This window comes from Trypanosoma brucei, chromosome 4 (assembly GCF_000002445.2).
Source record: "Trypanosoma brucei brucei TREU927 chromosome 4, complete sequence".
Classification (NCBI taxonomy): Eukaryota; Euglenozoa; class Kinetoplastea; order Trypanosomatida; family Trypanosomatidae; genus Trypanosoma; species Trypanosoma brucei.
Genome location: NC_007277.1, coordinates 823,358 through 846,132, shown reverse-complemented (window position 1 = coordinate 846,132; position 22,775 = coordinate 823,358). Strand labels below are relative to the sequence as shown.

Sequence of the window (22,775 nt, the reverse complement as noted above, 5' to 3'; positions counted from 1 at the left end):
AAGTGGTAAAATTAATGAAGCGAAGAAAAGCAACAAATGCACTTTTCCATGGCGAAAAATTTAACGAAAAATCAAATCACGGGGTATTTTCTCGGCAAAATATGTGGTAAAGGTGGTTGGTAAAATTTGGTTGCAATTGCCTAGGTGGGGAGGATTGTACGCATTGTTTGAAAGTTTTTGAAAAGATCGATATATGCGCTGACAGAAACGCAAAATAATTGTCGACTCAAAAGGAACATAGCAATTTTATAGCGGTTTGTGCGTAGGCGAAGGTCAAAAAAAAAGTGGAGGCTGTATCGCATATATTTTGAGGACTTATTTCGATCCTTCTATTATCTATCGGCTGCGTATGTTTCTGGGTGCATGTTAATTACATACCATCTATGGAGTGTTGAGTAAGTTCTTTTGTTGGTCTTCATGTTATATCAGTAACTGCAGGGAAATTCTTTTCTTCAATGTTTTCCGTTATTGGGGTTTGATGGTATGAATGCGAACATATTTTTATTATTTTTATTAAGCTCTTCAGCTCCTTTGTGGGAACAGTCTGAAGATAAGCGATATGAGGCGATGAACACGTTTCAAAAAAGTGTCAGTATCCCTTTAGATACGTGTAGCAAACAAGTAGAGCTGCTTTTTCGTAGAGAGGAAACAAGTCAGTGGAGACGTGAGAAACTGTGGAATGCGAAAGAATCTTATAGAGTTAATTAAGAGCGTGTTTTTTTGTGTTGAACCAACCCATGGTCGTTTCAGTGTGAATTCCTTTGACAGTTATCTTGAGTCTGTTGACGCTCCTCTGTGTTTAGCTCCAAATCCTTTGGTTGAAATAGCTTGCATGGAAACGTGCCAGTTGCATGCGAAACGGCAACCATCTGTTTGCCGCATTTTCGACCGCTTTCTCTACGCAGCGCTTCCTGGGGAGGGGTGTTGTGACGGTTTTAGGGAAGATGAGTAGTACCCACTTTTTACAGTGTTGTGCTTTTTTTCCTATTTTGCATTCGCCTTTCCGCTGCATGAGTTCAGTGAGGTCACTTTGTTGCACGCATTTTGTACTGCGAGCGTTGGAGGGTCTTTGGAGCTGTCTTTGATGCCGGAGATGCTTTATCATTTGTATCTTTTTTCATTCCAACTTCCACCGAGTGTTTGTTCCTTGTGTGCAGAATGGGCCCCGACACATGAACACGCTAATAATCGCACCATCTACATTTGTATCGTGTTCTACTCTGCGCTTCGGTCAGTGCCTTTTGCATTGCCTGCTCTGATTCCTCAGGAAGTTCATTGTTTTTGCTGTCTTGTCTATTTGCTTCAAAACTTCCAACAGCTGAAGGAACTGCCTAATTCCCATCGTAAACCCCTATCCCTATAAGTGACTATTATTCCTTCAGGCGGCAATAACATTTATCCCTCATATTCTGCGGAATCCTATTCCAAGGCAGCATTCCGCGTGATATGTGGGGTATTTAAGTTTCCTCCTTCGTCGAATTGCTACTCCATTGCCTTTCTGCAAACCTTCAAACTATCTCTTCCATGCAACCTTCCAGTAGTGGTCAGGTGATTCCAGATTTGGCCACAGAAAAATATTGACACGAGTGTGTTCCACTACTCCTGAGCGAGTTTCGGTTTAACTGACACTCTTCCAGTTTCCATTTTGTTACGAGCCTTGCATTCTACCTGTGCTATTTTCTGCCGATTTTGACACTCGTCAACCCCTAGAAGGGTTTGCTATATCAATGTTCCGGAAATACAGGCATCATTTTGCATTTCACTTCTTCGTCGCGTGGATGTATGTCCCCTTCAAAACGCAAAAGAAGCCTTCCTTTTTCCCCCCAAAAAATTTGAAGAGACAGTCCCTTACCATACGCCAGTAGGTGAATTACAGTTGCCTCTGATGTCTTCTCCACAACAGGAGTTGTCCCTACACGCCCACGGGAACATGCAAGAGCGTGCAAGGGACAACAAAGATATCGGTTCCCACATCAGGGAGCCAATATCGTTTCCACTTCCCCCGTTACCCCAACAACCAACAGCCGGTGAGCTGCCATGTCTCCCTGATGACAGGGTGCGAACAGTCATTTGGCCTCCCCCTAACGGTAAACTCAACTCACCATTACTCTGCAATTTCTGACGCCTCCAGGGAAGATATGAATCTCAATCGCATGGAATGCAACAGGATTTGTGAAACATTACAACGGTGCCATGCACATAGGTTTCAAAAAGGGACGCAAAAGAACTTCATGAAGGTATCCAGGATATAAACTCTAATAATTATTTAAATAAGAAACGAGAAAGGTTCTTGAAAAAAAAGTTTAAGGAGAGGCTCGAAAAAAAAGGGTGAATTGCAAAACGTAACAAGACGATAAAGGAAAAAAAAAGATACAAACTTGTGAGAAACCAAGGGCTAGCGTTGATTCTAGGATTATCATGGGAAAATCTCACTTTACTTCCTTTCTGGTGGCTTCTACTGTTTCCTGGAGGTCATTCACATTCCGCGGATATATGGCAGCAGCCGCTTCCGACACCGATGGCTCTGTACCAACAGCGTGAGGGGATGCTCACCTTTACAAATCTCACACTCACCTCGCGGAAGAATAACACTCTTATACTACATTGAAATATACGGTAAAGCGGATCTAGTTAGTGAGAATAAAGTCTGCGAGTTGGAGCATTCTTTCATTTTCATCCCCTTCACGACTCCTCATTCAACGCTACCTTATTTTTACTTCTTTCCATACTTTTACCATAACGATCAATCTTCTTAACCGTTGAAATAAATACAAGTATAACTATTCCATTTAATTTTTTACGAGCTCCAGACGCCGTGTACACGTACTTCCCGTTGTTCCGTCCAGTCCTCTAGGCAACCCATATTCAATGGCGTTCGCGTGGAGAAAAGGTGTTATTTCAGCTGTCGTTGCGGCGGATGCTTCATGTATACACCAAACTCCTTCAGTGGGACGACATAAAAACAGTAAAATATGATACTTTCACAGTGAGTAGTTATTTTGAAAGTATATTGTTGTGTTCGCATAGAAGAAGCGGATGTAAGCTTCCCAGCGCGAATTTACAGAATGAGCCTGCTGGTTGGAAACTGATTTCCAGCCGTTAAAAGGCAATCCGAAATGTGACGGAAGCTGCTGCGAGCGTGGCGCAGTCGGCAGCGCGTGGGTTTCATAATCCCAAGGTCGTGAGTTCGAGCCTCACCGATCGCATATTTTTACTGCGGGAGTAAGTTTATAACAGAAATTCGCCCGCGAAACCGGCGGTGGTGGCGGTGTGGCCGAGTGGTCTAAGGCGCCAGATTTAGGCTCTGGTCTCTAGGGGCGTGGGTTCGAACCCCACCACCGTCAGTCGTTTTCGTGTTTAAATCAATTGAACTGAGGAAATGATACAAAAATTGCCGGAGCGGGCAAGCGCTGATGGTCTAGGTGGTTATGACGTCGCTTTAACACGGCGAAGGTCTCGGGTTCGAGTCCCGATCGGCGTAGGTTTTCGTCATTTCTCCGTTTCCCTCAATTTTGCTGCCGTGAAATTTTAATGTTCGGATGAAAGGGGAAGAGGGATTGAGATTGTGCGTGTGTGTGTGGCCTGAGGTGGTGACATTTGGGACGGAAACGAATGAAAGGAAAAGGGGTCGCTGTTTTAGTTACTAATGAAGCAGCATATCCATTATTCATTACATCGAGAGTAACATCCCCATCAACTAAAACGTGAGTCAGTGGACGGCTCGTCTCTTTTTGCTCTTTGCCTTGCTTTGCTTTTTCTTTTATTGGGTTGGTTGAGAAAGCAATGCTAAAATACCAGAAAGGCAGGGAGAGGATGACCCCCATACCAACAGAGTTCAAACATCACCTCACGAGGCTGCAATGTGTGGCGGGGTGTTGCGGTGCTGCTGCAAACATTCCATCAAATGCCCCATTGTTCATTATAAAAGAGGAAGGTATTGGACCCGTGCTGTCATGGGAAACTGGAACTGGGCTGGGAAAGGAACAGTGACAGGAAGGAAAATAAGGGGAAAACAAATGTGTGCAATATGTCCTTTTTTTCATGGTTTTGGAGGTGGTCTCGGTAAGGTTCCTTTTCTGGCCGTTGCTTCCGGAATGTGTTTGCACGATCTCATTTAGTTCACGATGGACTGCTATTTCAAGTGACAGGAATGCGGCGCTTCAGAAGCAAAAAAGTTGGACTCCCCACGGATTCGTAACGCTATGGCGCCCGTGTAGCCGATGCCCGTCGAGGGCCATGTGTGAATTCCGGTATTCGCATACGTGAAGTGTGTCAAACCTCACAATGGCGTTCCTTGAGCACTCTCTGTCCACTTTCGCGTCCCGACCTTTTTATTGTTTTGGAACTGCACCGTTGCCCTAGATCGGGGAGAGGGAAACAGAAATAATTCAGCAACACTGAGAGACCGCTGTGATTTCTCCACTTGCTCCATAATGCAACGCTTTATTGCACTTCTTCACATCCATCGGAATCCGGCAAACAGGGGAAATGACCGAAACCCATGTCAGTTTGAACGGTCGAGAGGAAGTCGGCGAACAAAAAATACCCTCTTGAAACACTTCGGCGACGCCGCAACTGAGTGTCAAAGTGGGTTGCGATCCAACGAAAGGCATGAAAGTATCATATGCATTTGTCCCAGGCGCATTTCCTTAACATTTACTATTTAATGGTGTGGAGAAGAGATTACATGTAATAAAGTTAATGTTGGCGTCAAGTGCAGGCGTGTGTTGAAGGGTAATGCCATCAACTGAAGCTCGGGTGGGAAGGTAATTTTCAACGGAGGAGGTGGGCGGAAATGAACGCTTTGCCTGTGAGAATTTCATACGAATAATTGTGATCGTGCGCGTTTGGGTGGGGATGGGAATAAGGATGGAGTCAACAGCCCGTCAATTCCTAAGCACTAAGAGCCCCACAGCAAGGGCAACCAACACAACGATAGAAGCAACGATTCCACGCAGCTGCGCCCTGCCTGCGTTGGTGGTTTTGTTACCCAAATGCTCGCTAACGTCACCACAGTTCTTGCGCAATGCCTCTGCTTCCTCGTTCAATTTTTTTAAATCTTTCTGGTACTCGCTGTTGAACAATTCCTTGTATACCGGCACACGCTCCACATTATAGCGATGACTTTCTGCAGCCAGAGCCCTTCGACTCTCTGCAGTTGCCGTCATCCCGCCCAACCCACTTTCCTCACTGACCATGAATGAAAGCAAACCAGTGATTATTGTCCGCACCCCCCACATTGGGCTCCACTCTTCCGGATGAAAATCAGTTATGGTAAGGCAAATGGGACTGTTAATAACAAACCGTCCACTCGGCGTCAGCATAATTATTTTGGGTGCCTTCATCGGATATTCAGGTGGGAACCTCAGCTCCCCAACATATCGACCACCTTCATAAGGCGTCTGAGGTAGTCCATCGAGGGTGAAATACCACGTGAAAATGCTTTCCGACGAAGGAGCAGCGTTACAATACGGTGGAGGGTCCAGGGTGATGTCGCGTAACTCCTTCTGCAGGCGACGCACACCGGATGCCGCTGGCGGCGCCGGCATCTGAGATACCTTTTTCTTTTTTTTTTTTTTAAAACAAGAAAAAGAACAGCAACAACAACAACAACCACAAAAAGGCAGCAACGTATCGCGGGTTAAGTCACCGGCAGAGGTTGTCGAAGCAAGAGGATCCGCTCTTACACGCATACACGGCTTAGCTTCACAAGGGAAGAGCAATTTGACAAGCACACATGCGAACTCAGTCGGAGCAATATATGACCGACATGATCGCCACACCTTTCGTTACATTTCAGCAGCAGCTCTACGACAACTTTTGTTCAGCATTGCTAAAACTCACATGCAACCAACCACCAACATATGCGCACAAGATATACCGCAACTCCTCGCAACCGAATAAGCGCATCAATTTCAGCGTTTGTTCAACTCGCCGCATTACCCTCAAGGCTGTTTATTTGCCGTGTAAATTCAGGCGCCCTCCGTATCTGCTTATGTGGAGGCAATGCGCCTCTCCATTCAATTAAGTTAACTTTAATCAAATTGGTGGTTCAAACCATCGTCCAAACCACAACGGCCTGTTGCGCGCTCCAAATGAATTGCGCTTATGTTAACTGTCACTGCCTTTATTGGATTGAAGAACGGCGTCAAGAATCCCGCGCCAAGCAGGCGGGGTGGAGCCGTGACTGTTGTTGTTGTTGTTATTGTCATCGTCATCATCATCATCATCATCCTTAGGGAAAACGAGTGGAACGGCGGGAACACCTCTTGGCATGTGATCCACCTTTTCTATGCGTGGCGGTGTGTAACGTACCGTAAGTTTTGGGAGTCTCAACTCCTCTGGGAAGTGAAGGGTACACAGTTCTATTTCATTCCCGCTGCTGCTTATCACAACTTGATTTGTTTTTTCATTACCACATGGAACGAAAACAATATTTTCCTCATTTTTGTTGCCGGAACCATCGGGTTGCGCGGCAGAAGTTTTGTTGGCATCGGCAGGCCGGAACTCCAATCCGGCTCTCGGAACTTGACGGAACGCTGCTGAATAAAATGTTGGGTTCCGGCCGCTTTGCTTTGCGAAAAGCGAAGATGATTTACACTCGAATGAGATGTGATTCCGGGAGATGTACTTGTCGTTAAGTTGCTGTCCAGGAGGAAGTTCCTTTCCGCGGCCGAAGCGAAAAGAGACATTCGGTTTATCAATTTTAACGATGACGCCATCGCTTCGTTCAATTGTCCAGCTTCCTGTGGTACTCATTCCAACCTTTTATTGACGGATATGTGTGTGAAGTTAAATAAAGAGATGAGGTAAAGGACGTAAAGGCATCACTGTTTTCAGCCTCATGTTATTGTGAATGTGCCATACTCACGGATTGCATGTGCAAAAGAAAGCAAAACACAAAAACAAGCAACATCAATCAATAAAATCCCCCCTGGGAACAGCCACGTTCCCCAAAGCAGAAGGTTAAAATGTGCTTCGTCCTGTTTGCCTTTCTTCTTTTATGCGGACGACAAAGCAAAACAGAACAAGTGAGTAAAAGTAAGGAAAACAACAACAACAAAGGGAGCGAGCACCAAATCTCGCATGGATTTTACGCAAGGATTTTTTTCTCTCACGGCCGAATGGTGGCAACTCCACAACAACAACAACAACAACAACAAAAAAGAAACGACAGACTTAAGTGCGGTAACTACTGCCAAGACATGAAACCATTCCCCACCAGTGAGACTATAATCCCTTATTCACGTGAACTCACTGACAGAAAAAAAAGAGAGAAAAAAAAAAGAAAACACAAGCATCACAAAAGCGATGAATATACAAAGAAAGGAAGAAAGAAAGAAATAAAAAAAAAAAAAAGGAGAATCAGGGGCTAAAACGGAATTTCATGACAAATTCGAGTGGTGTTTACATTCTACGAAATCCGTTCCCAGATGTGTTTCTCCGAAGTAAAGGAATATGTTTCCTCCTTCCTTTTATTCTTTCCTTCACCAGACTGAATTAAATGTTGGGCAGAACTGTGCGGTTCACTTCCTCACGTCGTGTTATCAACGTTAATAACAATATTATTATTACTGTTGCCAATACTATTATTATTATTAATAATTTTCTTTTTGATGAGTTGGACGTGTGTTGAAGGGTTTGTGCGATGGCCTCTTCGTGTTGACGCAAAACACACACATTCCAGAAAACAAAACAAAACAACTCAGCAGGTTTGAAGCGCATTACTTCCGCCCGACTGTAAAATTGGAATGATAAATAAAAGAAGAAAAAAGAAATATGAGGTGGGTGTTATGACTACAAATGGGCATAATCGCACGTGCGTGTTGAATTGAATTTCACAACGGCGGCTGCCGAAAAGCATGTTGCCGTGCGGATAAAAATGAAGCATTAACAACAGGTGAATCAGAAAAAAAAAAGTGTTGAAGAACAGGTGAAGGAAAGCGATTAGGTAGATTAATACAACAGAGAGAGACAAATGAACAAGTCAACAGCGAAGAAAAAAAAATTATGAAATTATTCAACACACGCGCTTGTGCTCATTTATTTTATTTTCAACACCTCCCTCTCACCTTGCACATATCCCATTAATCAACTCCCATTGGTGCATATTTTCTCCTCCCTCTGTTTTCTTTTCTTCTACTTGCCCTTCATTCCTCTCCTCCCCATTGAAAGGTCAACGACGGAAACAAAAAAGAAAAAACAAAACAAAACAAAACAAAGGGAGCCTAATACGAACACAAATCCAGTTCCATGTTTGTCTTGAATGTGACGTATCGGGAGGTTACAAAACTGAGCCCATGGAGGGAAATCGTGAGCGAATTGACCCGCATGACCGCCATAGCGCTCCAACGAGAAATTCCATGGCATGGCAAAGTTCCCGTGTAGTTGCCAGACACTCTATGCGATGTTGCTCCCCAACATTACCACCAATCATGGGAAATATATCGTGCGAGGATATGATATTCCCAACGTGTTTGTTAATACTCCGCAAATCCACGTTGAACTTTTTTCGCGCTAATGTTATTCCCGGAGCTCCAAAACCCACAGCTTGAATTCCCATCTTGGCTCCAACAATTGAGGCAACGGCACCACCTAATGAGTGGCCCGTCAAGATAACATGCTTCGGCCTCTTTGACCTACTGCCAATGTAGCGGATGTGATTATAAACGTCTGCAAAAAAGTCACGGCGATAGTTATTACTCACGCACTGGAGTTTGTTATTTTTATCATCTGCTTTACTCTCTGCAATGAGGGATTCCCAAGTCCCGTACTGGAAGTTTCCATCCGACCGGAGTGAAGCCAGTCCAATCAAGTCTGCGATTAGGTGCGAGGGTAAAATTCCTGCCCCAGGAACGAAATTAGATAAGAGATGATACAAAACAACCTCAAAAAACATGTTGAAGTCGATAAGGAAATCAATAGCCGATGTCATATCGGTTCCGCGAATGGCAACCACGGAGAGATCGTGTTTGGCACTATAAAAGTCGAAATAACCATTCCATTCTGTGGGCTTCGTGGAAGAATCCACGGCTACGCAATCCATTCCATGACGCTCGCGCATGATCCAGTCTGTCTCCATGTGTGTATTCATAAAATGCAGCATTTGACGCACTTCCTCTTCAGTTGAAAGGTATGTGGCCAGCGCAAGTAATGAAACTTCCCATACTGAAGCGCCATGGAACTCTCGTGCGCACAGCGACGCATACCAATCCGTATTAAACGCCGTTGTATTGCCCCATTGAAATGCGGCGTGTGCAGGCGTCATGGCGGAGGTAACAGGTGGCGACAATGGATTTGCACTTGCATTTCTAGAGAGTAAATGCATGCGCACCACAATATGATCGATAGTCAAAATTTCGCCCCCCTCCGATATCCGTAAGCGGACGGGCCATTTACGTAATTCTGGAAAAGCTGCCTGAAGTATTACACCTGCCACAAGTAGGGCGAAGAAAGTTAAGAGGATTGACGTAATCGTACGAAGCAGCAGCCGGCCCGTCCGAAAATGCTTACCACCCAAATAGTTCGGTTTCTGTGCGTGTAACACCCTCGGAAATGCGTACGCGAGGAAAACTGCCTTTTTGGAAAGACTCCTCGACTCACCGATTCGTTCGATCACCACACGTTGCAGTGGTATTTCCTTTCCATCCGATATTAACCGCATCCGTTCCATATCTCCTGATACACCAAGGCTTACGGTGTTCAGGTGCCGTGATTTGTTTTCGTGCGCCTCTTCCAGCACTTTAGCGAGATCTGGCGGCGCTACGGTTCCGTCATCTTCCCGTTTCCAAAGCACGGAACCGGCTTCTGTCACCTCAAATTCCCTCGCAATGTCTATAGAGCGGTATATTAGAAGAACGCTGACTCCCACAAGCAAACACACCGTCATCCAGTGGTGCCTAAAGTAATACATGGAATAAAGCAGCACTCCTTCGTAAGGTAGGATAAAGGCAATTGTGTGGGGCACGGCCGCACGGTGGTGGGACAACCACCGCACCGAGCGGTGAAAGTTAACCGCTACGATTGAAATTGAAAGCACTGCGTGCACCATAACGTGAGGTATGAGTAAATACATCAAAGTCTCCAGCAGCATGGATAGCGCCCGCAATGGACCATCATGATATGTTGTGAACACGCCGAGCGCAATCACCATATAACCCGTGGCGTACCGGATATAGAAAACACGTTTCCGCCACCATGTATCGAAGAAATATTCCAGAAATGATCCATCCTTTCCATCCGCTGTGTCTTTTTTTGAGTTGAGTAACCGCAACCCCGGCGGCGAACAAGTAAATGCCGACACTACAACGAATGTTAAGTCAATAAAAATGATTAACCACACATTTAATGCCACATTGCCCTCGCGGTCTGGCCATGCGACGAGCAAGTCGGTATGAAAACCTGAAAGCACAAGTGTACCAAGAAGGAAAAGCACCACAAGAAAGGTACAACATCGCCAGCGGTCCTCCATCATGAAACGCAGGCGCGCTGCCAAAAGTGGATAATCCCGCTGCTCATACGTACACCAACTATCCACCATGCTTTCCATGAAGCAGTTGAGTGCCTTATGACCTAAAGTGGCCACTGCAATACTTAGCGTGGTGAAGGGTAACATGCAAATAATTATTTGATAGAGCCCAAGTGCAAGTGTTACGATGCGTGAGGCATCATATGGCTGTTTTTCCATTTCCTGCGCAACCGGAGTAACGAGCACCCAAACAATACGTGCCAATGCGCTATGGGTGATGGCCACAACTAATGCCACAGGAGGTAAATAATATAACGCAAAGATGCAGCGTAGCAGCGGATCGAAGCACATGACAAGTTCATTAGGAAGACAAACATGCCACATGGCGGTTTGAAATGTGTTCCATACGTCTCGTACCTTCCCAATATCCAAACGACGGCGCTCTCGCGTTTCATTCAAACTTGAAACTGTTTTTTTTTTCCCCATAGTTTTAGTGTCTCCCTGCATCCTTTCTTTTTTTTTTTTGAAAAAAAGAAAGTTTCCTCTTTGTTTAAAAGATAACTAATTATTTGTTTTCCCCACCCACCCAGAAGATTCCTCCCCCCTACGTTGGGATAACAGGACTTACTGATCTACGGGTGAAGGTTGGCACCTACGTGACCTTAACGCGGCAAAAAATAAAATAAAATAAAAAAAAATAAGTAAATAATAGCAGAAGTCGACGTTGAAACAAGAAAATGAAGATGTCGGAACAGTTACCGAAAACTACGAGGAAATAATGCCTGAGCACTCAAACATGCATAAAAAACAAAATAAAACAAAATCAACATGCGACAACGCTGTAGCGACTGAGACAAACCAAATCATACAGACGCCCACACAACTAATTGCAACTTGTGCTCTCCAGGCAGCTGTCCCTCCCTCCCTCTTTTCTCTTCTCTTTTTTTTTCTTTTCTTCTTTTGTCTACGCCTTTCCGTAACATGAGAAAAAAGCAGTAGCTAAAACGGAACGAAACAAACAGAAGCAGGCCACTTATTTAGCGTCCCACTCGTTTATTCTCTTCATTCGATTGTTTTTATCGTTTTTCTTATTTATTCGAAAACGTAGTGAACTCCTTTCTTTTTTTCCGCTGTATTATATTTGACCCCCTTTCTATGATCCATGCGATATTTACTGCCCGGAGAGAAAAGAAGAGGAGAGGAAAAAAAAAAAGGGTGCGAATCCGCGTAAGGTCAAATAAGCACAAGTGAAATTCAGGTGTGGGTTGGACAATCTACTCCAGCTCACCACCAAAACAAAAACGCACACGTAAATAAAGATAAGCAAATATACATATATTACTTAGCTATTTTTATTTCATGTTTTCACCCATAGGCCCACGGATGTTTGGACGACATGCTTAGAACTGATACTGGGTGAGATGAAGCTAACCAAACAACATTTCCCCTTTGAAGTTTACAACGCCAACTTAAAACTTCAACCGTAATAACAATAACCATAACAACAACAACATTAAAAGAACAAATACCCTTTAAGTTGACCATCTGCTCTGCCATAACCCTCTTCGGCCACTTCGTATCTTATATTTTTGTTACGTGTTGTTAAGTAATGACTAGTTTGTTAAATGAAAAGACTTTCTGTACCGTCACACGCCATGCACGATATGAAAACAAAATGAAAGAAGAATAACAAGGCCGAAAATGCAAACCACACACACACACACACACACACACACACACACACACACACACACACACACACACACACACAACGGAAAAACAAAAAGAAAGGAAGGAAAAAGTAAAAATGAAAAAGAAACTGGCTGCGGGAAGTGAAACATGCACACTGAACGGTACAGAAAAAGAGAAAGAGAAAAACAAGCCAAACAAGAAATAGACACAACAACAATCGGATGAATGATTGCAAAAAAAGAAAAAAAAGTGATAACAACAACAATAATAATAAGGAGGGATCATGAAATTATGGTTGTAATGTAGATGATATGAGGAAATAAATTAAAAAAAAGAAGCAAACACTAACTGAACACCAACACACGGCGAGAAGCACATCGGAGGACTTCATTCATTCATTCATTCATTCAATTCATTCATTCGCTTTCTTTTCTCGTTTCCCCCCTTCTTCTTTTTCTATATTATTATTAATATTATTTCCTTGATGCTTTCCTACATCCTTGATGCCCGCTTGGAACTCATTTGGATTTTTTTATAGACGTTAACCATGTGATTTCGCGCCTCTCGCTCTTCCTCCTCTTTTACTTCTATGAGGGGGCGCAGTAACTTCTTCAACTGCTCCGTCACTGGCTGCAATTGCGTTTCCAGACCATTTGGTGGTATTGGAAGGATGTACACGAGGTCCTTTTCTTCGGTACGCGACTTGAGACCAATGAATTCCATAATGCTGGTGAAGGCACTCTTCAGCGCAACACTTCCACAGGATTGTATATGCACAACAAGTCGCTTCTCATTGCATAGTTCCAAGGCCCATTTCTGACATGCCAACAACAGTGGTCTCCTACGAAGCAGATGTTCTACATGTGTTTCAGCAACGGCAGCCACTGCAACGCTGACAACATATAGGGACTCTACAAATGGATAGAGGATACCGGTAATGAATCGAAACCGGCGTGTGAAGTGAATCACGATATCTTCGCTGTCATGCAAGCGGGGTTCACTCGCAACCGCATATGTGCCACCTTTTTTCACCTTGTTGGTGCTTTCGGCGGAACCGCCTCCTTCTAAAGTAACTGTCCCATCGTTGTGGATGTCATCGTGAGCGAGTAGCCGTGTTACAGCATATTTGAACCATGATGCATATGTATATGGGCACCAAGGAAGGTAGTCCTGAAACTCCCCTGCGAGCAACGTGCGCAGCAGCTCACATTCACGCTTCAAGAGATCAGTTGACACACGCGCTGTTTTTTTGTTGTCGCTGAGCTCCCCTGACGCACGCGCTACTAACGCCACAACGCCTTCGTCCACAAACACATGGATTAACTGGTTGCTGCAGATGGCCACGCCCAATGGAGCCCTGCTGTCTTGGCGCATAGCCACCCATGTCTCACCAGCTTCAACCCGCGTCTCTACAAACTCCGCAAGATGAAAGAGAGCCATGCGAGAAAGTTCCTCACCGTTATTATTTACACAATCTTCACTGACGTGAGCTCTTCTCCTAATAATGTGGTCACGGAGCCACAACATCTTAGCTTGCGCCTCCCGAAGTGACATGCACCCTGCCGGAGGGGAAAGGGTTCCGAGAACTGCAGCGAGCAATGCCGTTGGCGTAATGATTGTATTGTCTTGTAGAGTGTGCGTTACGTGCCACGCGATGTTCGTTAAAACCTGCTTAGGGATATGGGACGGACTACGTGCTCCCTCGCCATCGCTACTTTTGTTAGGCGCTGCGGCTGTAACTCCTCCTGTTACCGGCTCAAACCCCTCGGGGCATTGGCTTGGATTGTGGCAGAAGGATCGCAATGAGAGGGGTTCGGCAACATGGACATGAATCTTCCCATGCCTCCTGCTGAGCACGGAACTTGCACGCACAAGGTTTCCAACACTCTCCCTTGGTTTTGACAACCCGAGCTGCTCCGCCGCATACAACTTCGTTTCTAGTAGTTCATCATAAGACAAACTGACTGGAAGGATGCAAACGTCATCGATAGCCTCTTGTGCGTTAACCAAGGTGTCGGCAATGAACTTTAGGACCCCGAGCATGGGGCGTTGCGTTTTGCCCGTGCGGCTTCGAGTTCCTTCAATGAAGAATTCGATCATTTGCTTTCGAAGGACAAGGTTGTGAATGTACTCTTTGAAGAGTGCAGTGTACAGGGGATCGTCGCGGAATGTCCGCCGTATGAAAAAGGCGCCGCTACCACGCATCAATTTAGTTATCTGGCCCATTCGAAGGAAATCATCACCTGCACATACGTGCGGTAGGGTCAGACCCATCACCAGGAGCAAATAGGTCATTATGATGAAATCTATATATGACCTGTGTGCTGGTAGCAACATGACATGGGTCCTCGGTTGCGTAGTTGCAGCATGGAGCCGTTCGAAGGCGGAGGCGTTCAGGCTCACTCTGTCGAAGAGCCTGAACAGCGCCTTCCGCACCATAAGGCCGAAGACGCGGACATTGAGCTGATTCAGATTATCACCCATACCGCGCAAGATTGCTGTCGCCCGCCTCAAGACATCTTCCTCCGTTACGCCCTCTGCTTTTGCAGTTTTCTTAACCACCTGAATTATACTTGGGCGCTGAAGTATACACGCCAATGACTCTTCTGTGAGCCCGGGTTCTGCCGCTACAAGCACCCCGTTCGGCCGTAAACCTGAGCGCTGTGCCCACCGAACGCTTTCTGGGAAGAATCGAGTGAGGAGACAGTTCCGCGGAGCCCGCTGCGGGCCGTAAAATATGATGTCGTTATGATACAAAGGAAGAGGCGGAGGGACCACAGTTGGATGCCCTGCGATCTGGCGTGCCGCATGCTCCAGCACGGATTGGGCAATAACCTTCACAAAAACATCCCACCTTATGCAACTCAACGAGATGTACGGGTAGAGAGGCCGTAACGCGGCATCTTGTTCTACAGCCCGAAGCAAGTCACTGTAAAACCCCGCCGTGTTGGGCTTCCCCTGCTTGTTCACCCGCTCGCCATCATGTTGCCCTGTTGGCTCAGAGTGTTGAGTCAACTTTACCATATTGTGGATGCGCGTGTCAATGTTCGTTAATGTCCCACAAACCTTCCTAGCTACATTTGAATGGGGATAGTGCTCCATCAACTGCTTCCGGCGCCGCGCCGCGGCATTATCATAGTAGCACCGAAAAGGCATCATTGTCGATGTGCCATAGTTCACCCAATTCATAAAGTCTGCATTCAGCTGCAGCGCTGGCGAGGTATCAAACAGCCAACGTAACTGGGATTCCTTCAGTGCGAGAAGACCCACACGACCATAATAATCCATCAGGTATTGAGCAAACATGCCCCACACGAAAGCGCTGTCACTGGGAGAGCCTATAATAATAGTGGCGCTCGTACCCCCACAGACTGCTGCAGGACCCCCTTTCAAACGCTGCAGGAATGCAATCAGAGCAGTACTGATAGCAGCATCAAGGGGCATAACACATACGGGGTCCATAAAACCGAACGGAAGTCGCTTTACCGTTCCCAGAGCCACGCCGAGCGCAACACACTCCAGAACCCCGCATACGACATCGCATTCCCGCACGACCGAAGCAGCAAGCTGGTGGTTGAAGGCCGGGGGAGCGAAACTTGGCACAATGCACGAGAGGACGCACCAATTGCTGAGATGCCGAGCAGTTTCGCAGACTGAGTTTCGTGTGGATTCGTCTGCCAGAATAATAAGCCGAGGAACGCCACACGGTCCTGTGAGGACACCCGATGCGCCAATGCCGAAGCTGGTGGCACCAAACATGTTGGAAAGGGAACGAAGAGCAAGATGGGCGGCGTCCTTTTCACCACTCCACGCCGACACATACACAAACAAGTCATCTTCCACGCTTGGTGCAAAAGTCTGCGCTCGCGGATTGCTGGCCGCATCCGCGGTAAAAAAGATACGACTGGCAATGTTACGGCCGTCAGCTAAATCCCGACACACTGCAGATAACGAGGAAAGTGACGAGCACGAGGTGCCGTCCGGTGCAACACCTGCCTCGGCCGGAATGAGGACGCGCGGGCTATCCAGTTTACTGGCAACAACAACGTTTCCACGCTTCTCACACCACCCATTGGAGAGTGCCGAAAGACATGGCAGCGTTGCGCATGTTACGGCCGTTACCGCGTTGAGCCAAGGTGATCCATAGTCAGAAAGAATAACAATGCGTCGGAAGGGCACATTGTGGGGAATGGAGTGTGTGGCCCCGTTACCTTGTTTCATAGTGCTAGACGATGCGTTCAATATAGAAGTTGTGCTAAATAGACTTTAGGGGGCGTTGAAGCAGCAGCAGTAGCGACAGGAGAGGCGATGCGGGCTTATTTTCTCCCGTGGAGGGTGAGTGGTTAACACGAAAGCATGATGATTATCCGAAATGCACTGTTGGTCAAATAAGAAGAGGGACGTGACGGCGACAATGGTGTGTATGCACGCAGTCTGGGACAGAACTGGTTAAGAAGGCCTCCAAACACGCTGTCTCGCCACTTTCTCCTCCCGTGCTACTCGGCATCAATTTTTATCCAACACTGTCACCAGCAGAGAGACTTAAAGAAAAAAAGAGACGGACGTGGAAGCAAGTCAAAGAGAAAATCGAGGTAACGCGGCGGCATCCCAGCGTTTGATGTGGGCTTTTACGCGCGGCAGACGTCCAATACACACGCACAAGTATATATAAATGTATATTGACCTGCGGTGCACGTTTTTCCATTATCTGTCACCTACAGGACCGCACCGCATGCAGGACTTCCCGCAGGTTCAAAACGGTTCTCCTGCCTTTAATTAACCAAAACATTAAACGGGTTCACAGCTGCCTAAAAACACCAAGAAGTAACGACCCCAACGCCTGGATGTTCTCCACCCGCAGCAGACGCCGGCGATGCGCTCCACGTTTTTGTCTCGCCACTATAATGTGCGTATGTGCTTGCTTGCAGCACGGCTCCCCGAAGAGTGATGTTGAGGAGCATGCTTGTCCCTTGGAGGGAAGCAAGCAGGATCATTTGGAACATCCCTTCCTCCCTTTCACACTAAAAGTTTCCCGTTTATTTTACGCCGTCTTAATTTTGTCCTTTGTGTTTGCTTGCTCGCAATCGTGTGAAAGCTACTTCGCATGTGGCATTAGAGGCCCCGCGCCCAAGGGCACCTCCGAAAACGTTAGTAGCAGACCAAAGCCATCGAAAAGGTGCCGCTGGACCGAGTGAAGTGCCACCTTGGCTGCCTGGACAGAGCCAAACGTTATTTGGAAGGCACCAGCATGAAACTTAATGTCTTCGGCATCGAAAATACCCTTAAACAACCCCTCGACAAACGCTGTTGAAAGGACGATGTTATCGCCCAGTCGAAGTGTCGTCGTAAGTCTATTCGGATCATGTGGTGCAAGCCGCACCACCATCTCTACGGGACCGTTGACTTCATCCGGTTTCACGGTATCACCGAGAATTTCCACAAAAGTCATTGAGGCAGCCCACACAGCGAAGAGCTCTGCAGAGCGATGGGTGGTGAACTGTACCCCAACGACACCGCCGTCGCGAGTAACACATTCGATTGCCCCAAAGTGTCGTGCGTAGTCGATCATCCGACTCTTGAATGACTCCATAAGTGAATCCTTCGGTATGGGTGTGGCGACTCGTACACACCTTTTGCCGTTGTACCTTTCACCCTTGCTTAAATGCTCCTGAACGTCGTCAATTCGGGACGCAAAATGGTCAGAGTACTCGCCCCAATAAGCATTCCAAGCTTCACCATCAATGTGCCGCGCCAACCCATTGGGACTCGTAGTTTCACCGCTTTCCTTTGTCCTTTGGCTTCCCTCAAGCTGCGTCGTTCCACGATAAATGGCACCTTCAGTGCTCCTTCGCATAAACGCTTTCCATGCAAAAGGCTCATCGATATTAGGCTGGCGGATCCTGTGTGCTGCCTGCGGCGTATGACGACTGTAAGAGCGGTTCATGGGGTCCAAATTCCCATGATGCTGGTAACCGCCTTGGGTTTGAGGGTAAGAGGGGGCCCCAAACCTTTCCTTATGATATGGCTGCCCTCCCACCCTCATTGGCCTGTAAGGCCTACCACTTCCCCAGCCACCGTTACCATCCCTCAATTTTGGTGGCTGAAACCCGCTAAATGCGTTCCACATCTTATCGCAGCGAAGAAAAGGAACTATTTGAATATCTCGCTATATATATATATATATATATATATTCGTGTGTACGTGGCGATGTGCTTATCAGGTTAACGATGACCTTTCTTAGTGTGTCCGTGCAAGCTGCTACTATTAAGATTTTACTGCCGCTTATGTGAAATCGTGTTGGTCACGCGCACCCACTGCTGCAAAAGACAAGCAGGGGCCTAGTGGCAAAAACAAAAGTAGCAAGGAGACACTTCATTAACACCAGCATATATATTAGAAGAAAAACGCTAACTAGCTGAGACAGAGGAGTATGTGTGTGTTCTTACGGAGGTTGTAAAAAAAACTTGTCATTATTTAATTTCACGTTACTTTTTGTTTTCATATCCCCTCCAGCTGAAGTGGGGAGCGTGGGTTGACGTACGGCACTAAACCAAGTGGCCGTACTACCTGCTCTTCACATCCATCCGTGGCGTTTCGGCGCATCTGTGGGTTTCACTCCTCTCCTACCCCTTCCTCCATATCGTACTCATAGTTGTACTCGTCATCGAAGTCGCAGTCGTGATTATTGCTTATGTCTTTAGCCTTAACTGCGGCCATTTTGCGCTGCTTGCGGTTAACTAGAACCTCTTCGTCACTATCCTCCTGGGCCTCCACCTCAACCTCCTTCTTTGATGATGCGGGTTGTTGTGACTGCTGCTGAGCTCCCTGGCGCCGTTTGGCTTTCTTTTTCCCCCGTTTGTTCTTGTCGTCATCGTCGTGGTCATCCAGCGCGCAAGGATTATCAAGACCCAGTTTGCTTAGCGCCGTCTTCACATCGGAGATCTCCTTATCATCCACAACCCCCGGCCCTGTCGATGACAAATCAGCTGTGAGTGGCGTGCCTTGTTCTTCCTGTGGTGTGTCATCATTCTTCTGGAGTGAATATTTTGCGTTCTTCTGCTTCCGGCCACTCTTTCCCCCTTTCTTTCCTCCTTTGTTGTTGTTGTTCAGACATTGTGTGGGATTACTGCTGCTACCGGTTTGATGGCTACCGCCTCCGCCACCTACCGACTTATCAGCAGCGTTCGTGTGAGCGTTAGCCCGAGCTATCAAATCTGCATCCATCACATCCACTTCACCTACATCCATCGCCACACTGTCTATCATGTGCACCGTCGCACCATGTGGTAACTCGTCCTTGACAAAAATTTCAAGATCTCGAAAAAGATGTGGCTGTAAGAGGATGAGCAGAGAATATTTCCCCGCTCCATGAACCGTTTCATCTTGGCAGGTCTCCCCCGGTTCCTCAAGTATGGTCGCTCTATTGCTTTCACACCATTCCGTCACCTTCTTCAGAGATTGCTCGTCCACTGTTGTGCACCGGAGTTTCATTGGAGCTCGTGCGATCGGTATGATCTGTGCGTCCATAAGCCTATGAATGAGCGCAAGTGCTTGTTTTTTCGCCGGTTGATCCAACCTCACTGCGGCACCTATGGAGCGCAGAGCCTGCTCAATGACCTGTGCGGGGAAGGGCCGCTGTGTAACTTCATTCACGCACTTCTGCGATATGATCAGTGCTATATCTGTGAACATTTGATTCACTTCAACTTCACGTTCGTGTTGCGCCACCTGAAGTTCGCCATGGACGAGGATGTACTTGAGTGCATCCTCTTCCGTGGTTCCTTTGCCAAACACCGCTTGGATATCTTTTTCAGAAGCGAAGAGACCACGTGAAATATTGGTAAAAACGCGGTCGATCTGAAGAACTTCATCTAACCGCGTTTCAACCCCATTACGGTACGATATCACCTTGTTTTTGTAACAGGCAATTTCCAGCTTATGACCATTTTTTGTATATCGCACTGCAGCAACGTTTGTGTGGCGCCGTTGCGACAGCGGGACCTGCATGCGCGCGCTCATGGTCGACTATATTTAGTTTCCAGTATCCTGTTTACCGTTTAGCGGCCTCCTGCTTTGGCACCCGCACGTATCGAAATGGTGAGAGGAACCCCCTAAACGGATGAAGGGACGCTGTTTTTAGTTGTGGAAATAATAATACACACTCTCCAAGACTTCCCCCTCCCTATGACCGCTTCCTGTCTTCTCTACTGCTGGCTCGCTAGCTGGCTACGGGAAGTTGGAATCGAGGCGGGATCGTACCTTTAAGAAAGAGTTGACTGTAAAAGGAGGCTTCACGCACGAGAAGGGACGCAAGAGTAGGGAAAAGAAGAGGCATTCAGAGTTTGTCATCGCGCGATTAGACAGGCACGAAAGTGGTATCGCAATGGGGAACAGGCAGATGGAACCGTGTGTGCGCGCTGAAAACGCACACGCATAGGGCTGCGCGTCACATCAACGAAGCACAGTCTAAAGCTGCGTCCACATATATGGTGAAACTTTTCGTTTCAGATGCGCGTTAGGGGTTTCTTTGGAGGGCAAGCGAACGTAATTCACACGCCCAAGTTTATAATACCACACAAGCAAATCAAGTACAGCCTAAAAGATTCGTACGTACTGCGGTGGGCCCAGCGCGCGTACGTCTCCTTCATTGTCACACTCCAGCTCACCGCCACTTGTCAGCCCAATTACCCTTGGAAGAGGTACTCTCAAGAGGGAGAAGGGTGAAGCAGCACAAGCCAATCTGCCGCTGTCGTTCACACCGTCATTCTTCCTCTCATATCTGCCTTTAAACCACCCATTCTATTCCCCTGTTTCATGTTCCTTTAATTCTATTCACTTTCCTTCTTGTCGCCTCCCGTATATAAATCAAAGTCATCATCGTCATAGTCACATGTGACCAAATGTGCTCCTATAGTCATGCAGCTTATTGTCCTTCAAGCGAACGAGTTCTTCTAGCTTCATCACCTTCTCACTGAGCAGGCCAACAGTCTCACGGAGCTCAGCTATAGTTCGGTCCTTTTCATCAAATAACTGACGGAGGCTGGCAGCTGTCCTGCTGTCAATACCGTCGTCCACACTACCACTCGTTCTGGCTGACCCGTTCCGCTGGTCAAATCCACTTTTCACGTTTGGGGCAGCGTTAGAGCGTCCTTGCGTGTTCGCGTAACCGGATGTGACTCCTACCTTGCTGCCCCCGCGCTGTCCTCGTTCCGCTTCATTTTCTACATTACGATCATGCGCAGACAAGGTGGATCCCGCCGTGCCAGCTCTGTCCGCATGCCGTGCACCATAACGAAACCGTGAAGGGGAGAGCCCCGTTCCTGGCACGCCTGTCAGCGCCTCCGCAGCTGCCAATTCCTCACGGCGGGCTTTGATCTCAGAAATCTTTGTTCGCAATGCACGGAGGAACCGCTCAATGGCGCCTGGGACCCCCGCTGTGATGTCGCTGATTTCATCCCGCGCCACCTCAAAGTGGAGTTTGCGAAACACTCGGTTGTTGAGGGTATTCCAGTTCTCTATTTTCTTTGACTGTGACATAGCAGGCACGTAGTTATGCAGTTCGACAAGCTTTGGGAAGAAGAACTTCATGACTTCAGCCACGCAGCAACCATCGCTGAAGTCGCGGGTAATATTCCGCTTGGGGCGGGAAATGGGTATTTCATCAACCCACACATACAAGTCATGCAGATCCTCCTCTGTGAGTGGAACCGACATGTAAGACAATGGTGTAAGGTATTAAAGCCGGAGCCGTATGGGGGCGTTGCGTGTGCGTGTGCAAAGGGCGGGCCCCGTGACACCGCGCCGTGTTCAGATGCTACTCGATTCTAAAAGACTGAGGTAAGTTCAGGAAAGAAGGAGGCATGAAGGTGAGTGAGCAAACGCATGAGTCTGTCAGAGATTCATTCCTCTACCATATATATATATATATATATATACGTATATGCGTACACACGTGTTTGAGCAAAAGCAAGGGCAGTGCAACACAAGTGAGGAAGAGGGAAAAATGCGGTTTAAGTCCACCAAAAAAAAAAAAAGCGAGCAAAAACGGGGACTCGCCGTGTTTCAATACAAGTACGGTTCTATTCGTAAATTGTTAGGGCTAAGCCGCTACTGTGTGTGTACGGGGGGGGGGGGAGACGGGACAGAAGAAGTGATTAACTAACATGTACAGGGCCATGCACACAGCTGCGTTTCACATCGTACCGCGCTGGCCACCATACTTTCTCGGTCACTGTCTATGAGATATCGCTCCATTTCCATGCTGTTTGCGTGACGCGAAGTGCTCACCATAAGTGTTTTGTCAATTTCACATATTCGGTTCGAGGCCTCTCTCTTACTTCATTTCTATATATGCTTATGTATAGATACCCTCTCCTTTCCCACTTTTCACGACATCTCTCTCCGGTTACAACCGATTTGTCGGGTTACAAAATGAAAATTTGCCGAACAGCGTGTGAATGGCGTCTGTGAGCCATACATGACAACTAAAGGAACAAGAAGGAGAAAAAAACAACAACGACCAAGCACTTAAATCAAAAACAATACTCCACTGACAGAAATCGCACACAAGTAAGGGACAGACGAAGATTTGGATCATGCAGAGAAAGAGCCTAA

General features: G+C 47.0%; 7 protein-coding genes and 3 non-coding genes across 10 annotated transcripts, besides 17 other annotated features; 3 read left to right on the top strand and 7 right to left on the bottom strand.

The window, feature by feature from the left end:
* Nucleotides 1-22,775: part of a sequence feature (sequence corresponds to BAC RPCI93-2H8) that runs on past both edges of the window.
* Nucleotides 496-517: a sequence feature (AT_rich).
* Nucleotides 3,134-3,206, top strand: Tb927.4.3199. The gene has a single exon. It is a non-coding gene; the product is annotated as a tRNA-Met (tRNA).
* On the top strand, nt 3,265-3,344 carry Tb927.4.3196. Its single transcript has one exon. It is a non-coding gene; the product is annotated as a tRNA-Leu (tRNA).
* Nucleotides 3,408-3,481, top strand: Tb927.4.3193. Its single transcript has one exon. It is a non-coding gene; the product is annotated as a tRNA-Val (tRNA).
* Tb927.4.3190 (ubiquitin-conjugating enzyme E2, putative) lies at nt 4,887-5,549 on the bottom strand (the record flags this gene model as incomplete). The annotated part of the gene is made up of 1 exon (XM_839376.1): nt 4,887-5,549. The coding sequence occupies one exon, from the start codon at nt 5,547-5,549 to the stop codon at nt 4,887-4,889; it is 663 nt and encodes a 220-aa protein (XP_844469.1).
* Nucleotides 5,582-5,619: a microsatellite.
* On the bottom strand, nt 6,112-6,759 carry Tb927.4.3180 (hypothetical protein, conserved; the record flags this gene model as incomplete). The annotated part of the gene is made up of 1 exon (XM_839375.1): nt 6,112-6,759. The coding sequence occupies one exon, from the start codon at nt 6,757-6,759 to the stop codon at nt 6,112-6,114; it is 648 nt and encodes a 215-aa protein (XP_844468.1).
* Nucleotides 6,209-6,234: a microsatellite.
* Nucleotides 7,139-7,163: a microsatellite.
* Nucleotides 7,322-7,362: a microsatellite.
* Nucleotides 7,564-7,601: a microsatellite.
* Nucleotides 8,187-8,222: a microsatellite.
* On the bottom strand, nt 8,285-10,975 carry Tb927.4.3170 (hypothetical protein, conserved; the record flags this gene model as incomplete). The annotated part of the gene is made up of 1 exon (XM_839374.1): nt 8,285-10,975. One exon carries the CDS (start codon nt 10,973-10,975, stop codon nt 8,285-8,287), a length of 2,691 nt encoding a protein of 896 aa, XP_844467.1.
* Nucleotides 11,143-11,169: a microsatellite.
* Nucleotides 11,395-11,434: a sequence feature (GA-rich).
* Nucleotides 11,947-11,993: a microsatellite.
* Nucleotides 12,178-12,239: a microsatellite.
* Nucleotides 12,330-12,434: a sequence feature (T-rich).
* Nucleotides 12,547-12,582: a microsatellite.
* Nucleotides 12,618-12,639: a sequence feature (AT_rich).
* Nucleotides 12,653-16,381, bottom strand: Tb927.4.3160 (dihydroxyacetone phosphate acyltransferase, putative; the record flags this gene model as incomplete). Its single annotated transcript, XM_839373.1, has 1 exon — nt 12,653-16,381. One exon carries the CDS (start codon nt 16,379-16,381, stop codon nt 12,653-12,655), a length of 3,729 nt encoding a protein of 1,242 aa, XP_844466.1.
* On the bottom strand, nt 17,256-18,287 carry Tb927.4.3150 (hypothetical protein, conserved; the record flags this gene model as incomplete). The annotated part of the gene is made up of 1 exon (XM_839372.1): nt 17,256-18,287. One exon carries the CDS (start codon nt 18,285-18,287, stop codon nt 17,256-17,258), a length of 1,032 nt encoding a protein of 343 aa, XP_844465.1.
* Nucleotides 18,328-18,352: a microsatellite.
* Nucleotides 18,774-20,180, bottom strand: Tb927.4.3140 (hypothetical protein, conserved; the record flags this gene model as incomplete). The annotated part of the gene is made up of 1 exon (XM_839371.1): nt 18,774-20,180. The coding sequence occupies one exon, from the start codon at nt 20,178-20,180 to the stop codon at nt 18,774-18,776; it is 1,407 nt and encodes a 468-aa protein (XP_844464.1).
* Tb927.4.3130 (hypothetical protein, conserved) lies at nt 21,048-21,875 on the bottom strand (the record flags this gene model as incomplete). Its single annotated transcript, XM_839370.1, has 1 exon — nt 21,048-21,875. One exon carries the CDS (start codon nt 21,873-21,875, stop codon nt 21,048-21,050), a length of 828 nt encoding a protein of 275 aa, XP_844463.1.
* Nucleotides 22,074-22,103: a microsatellite.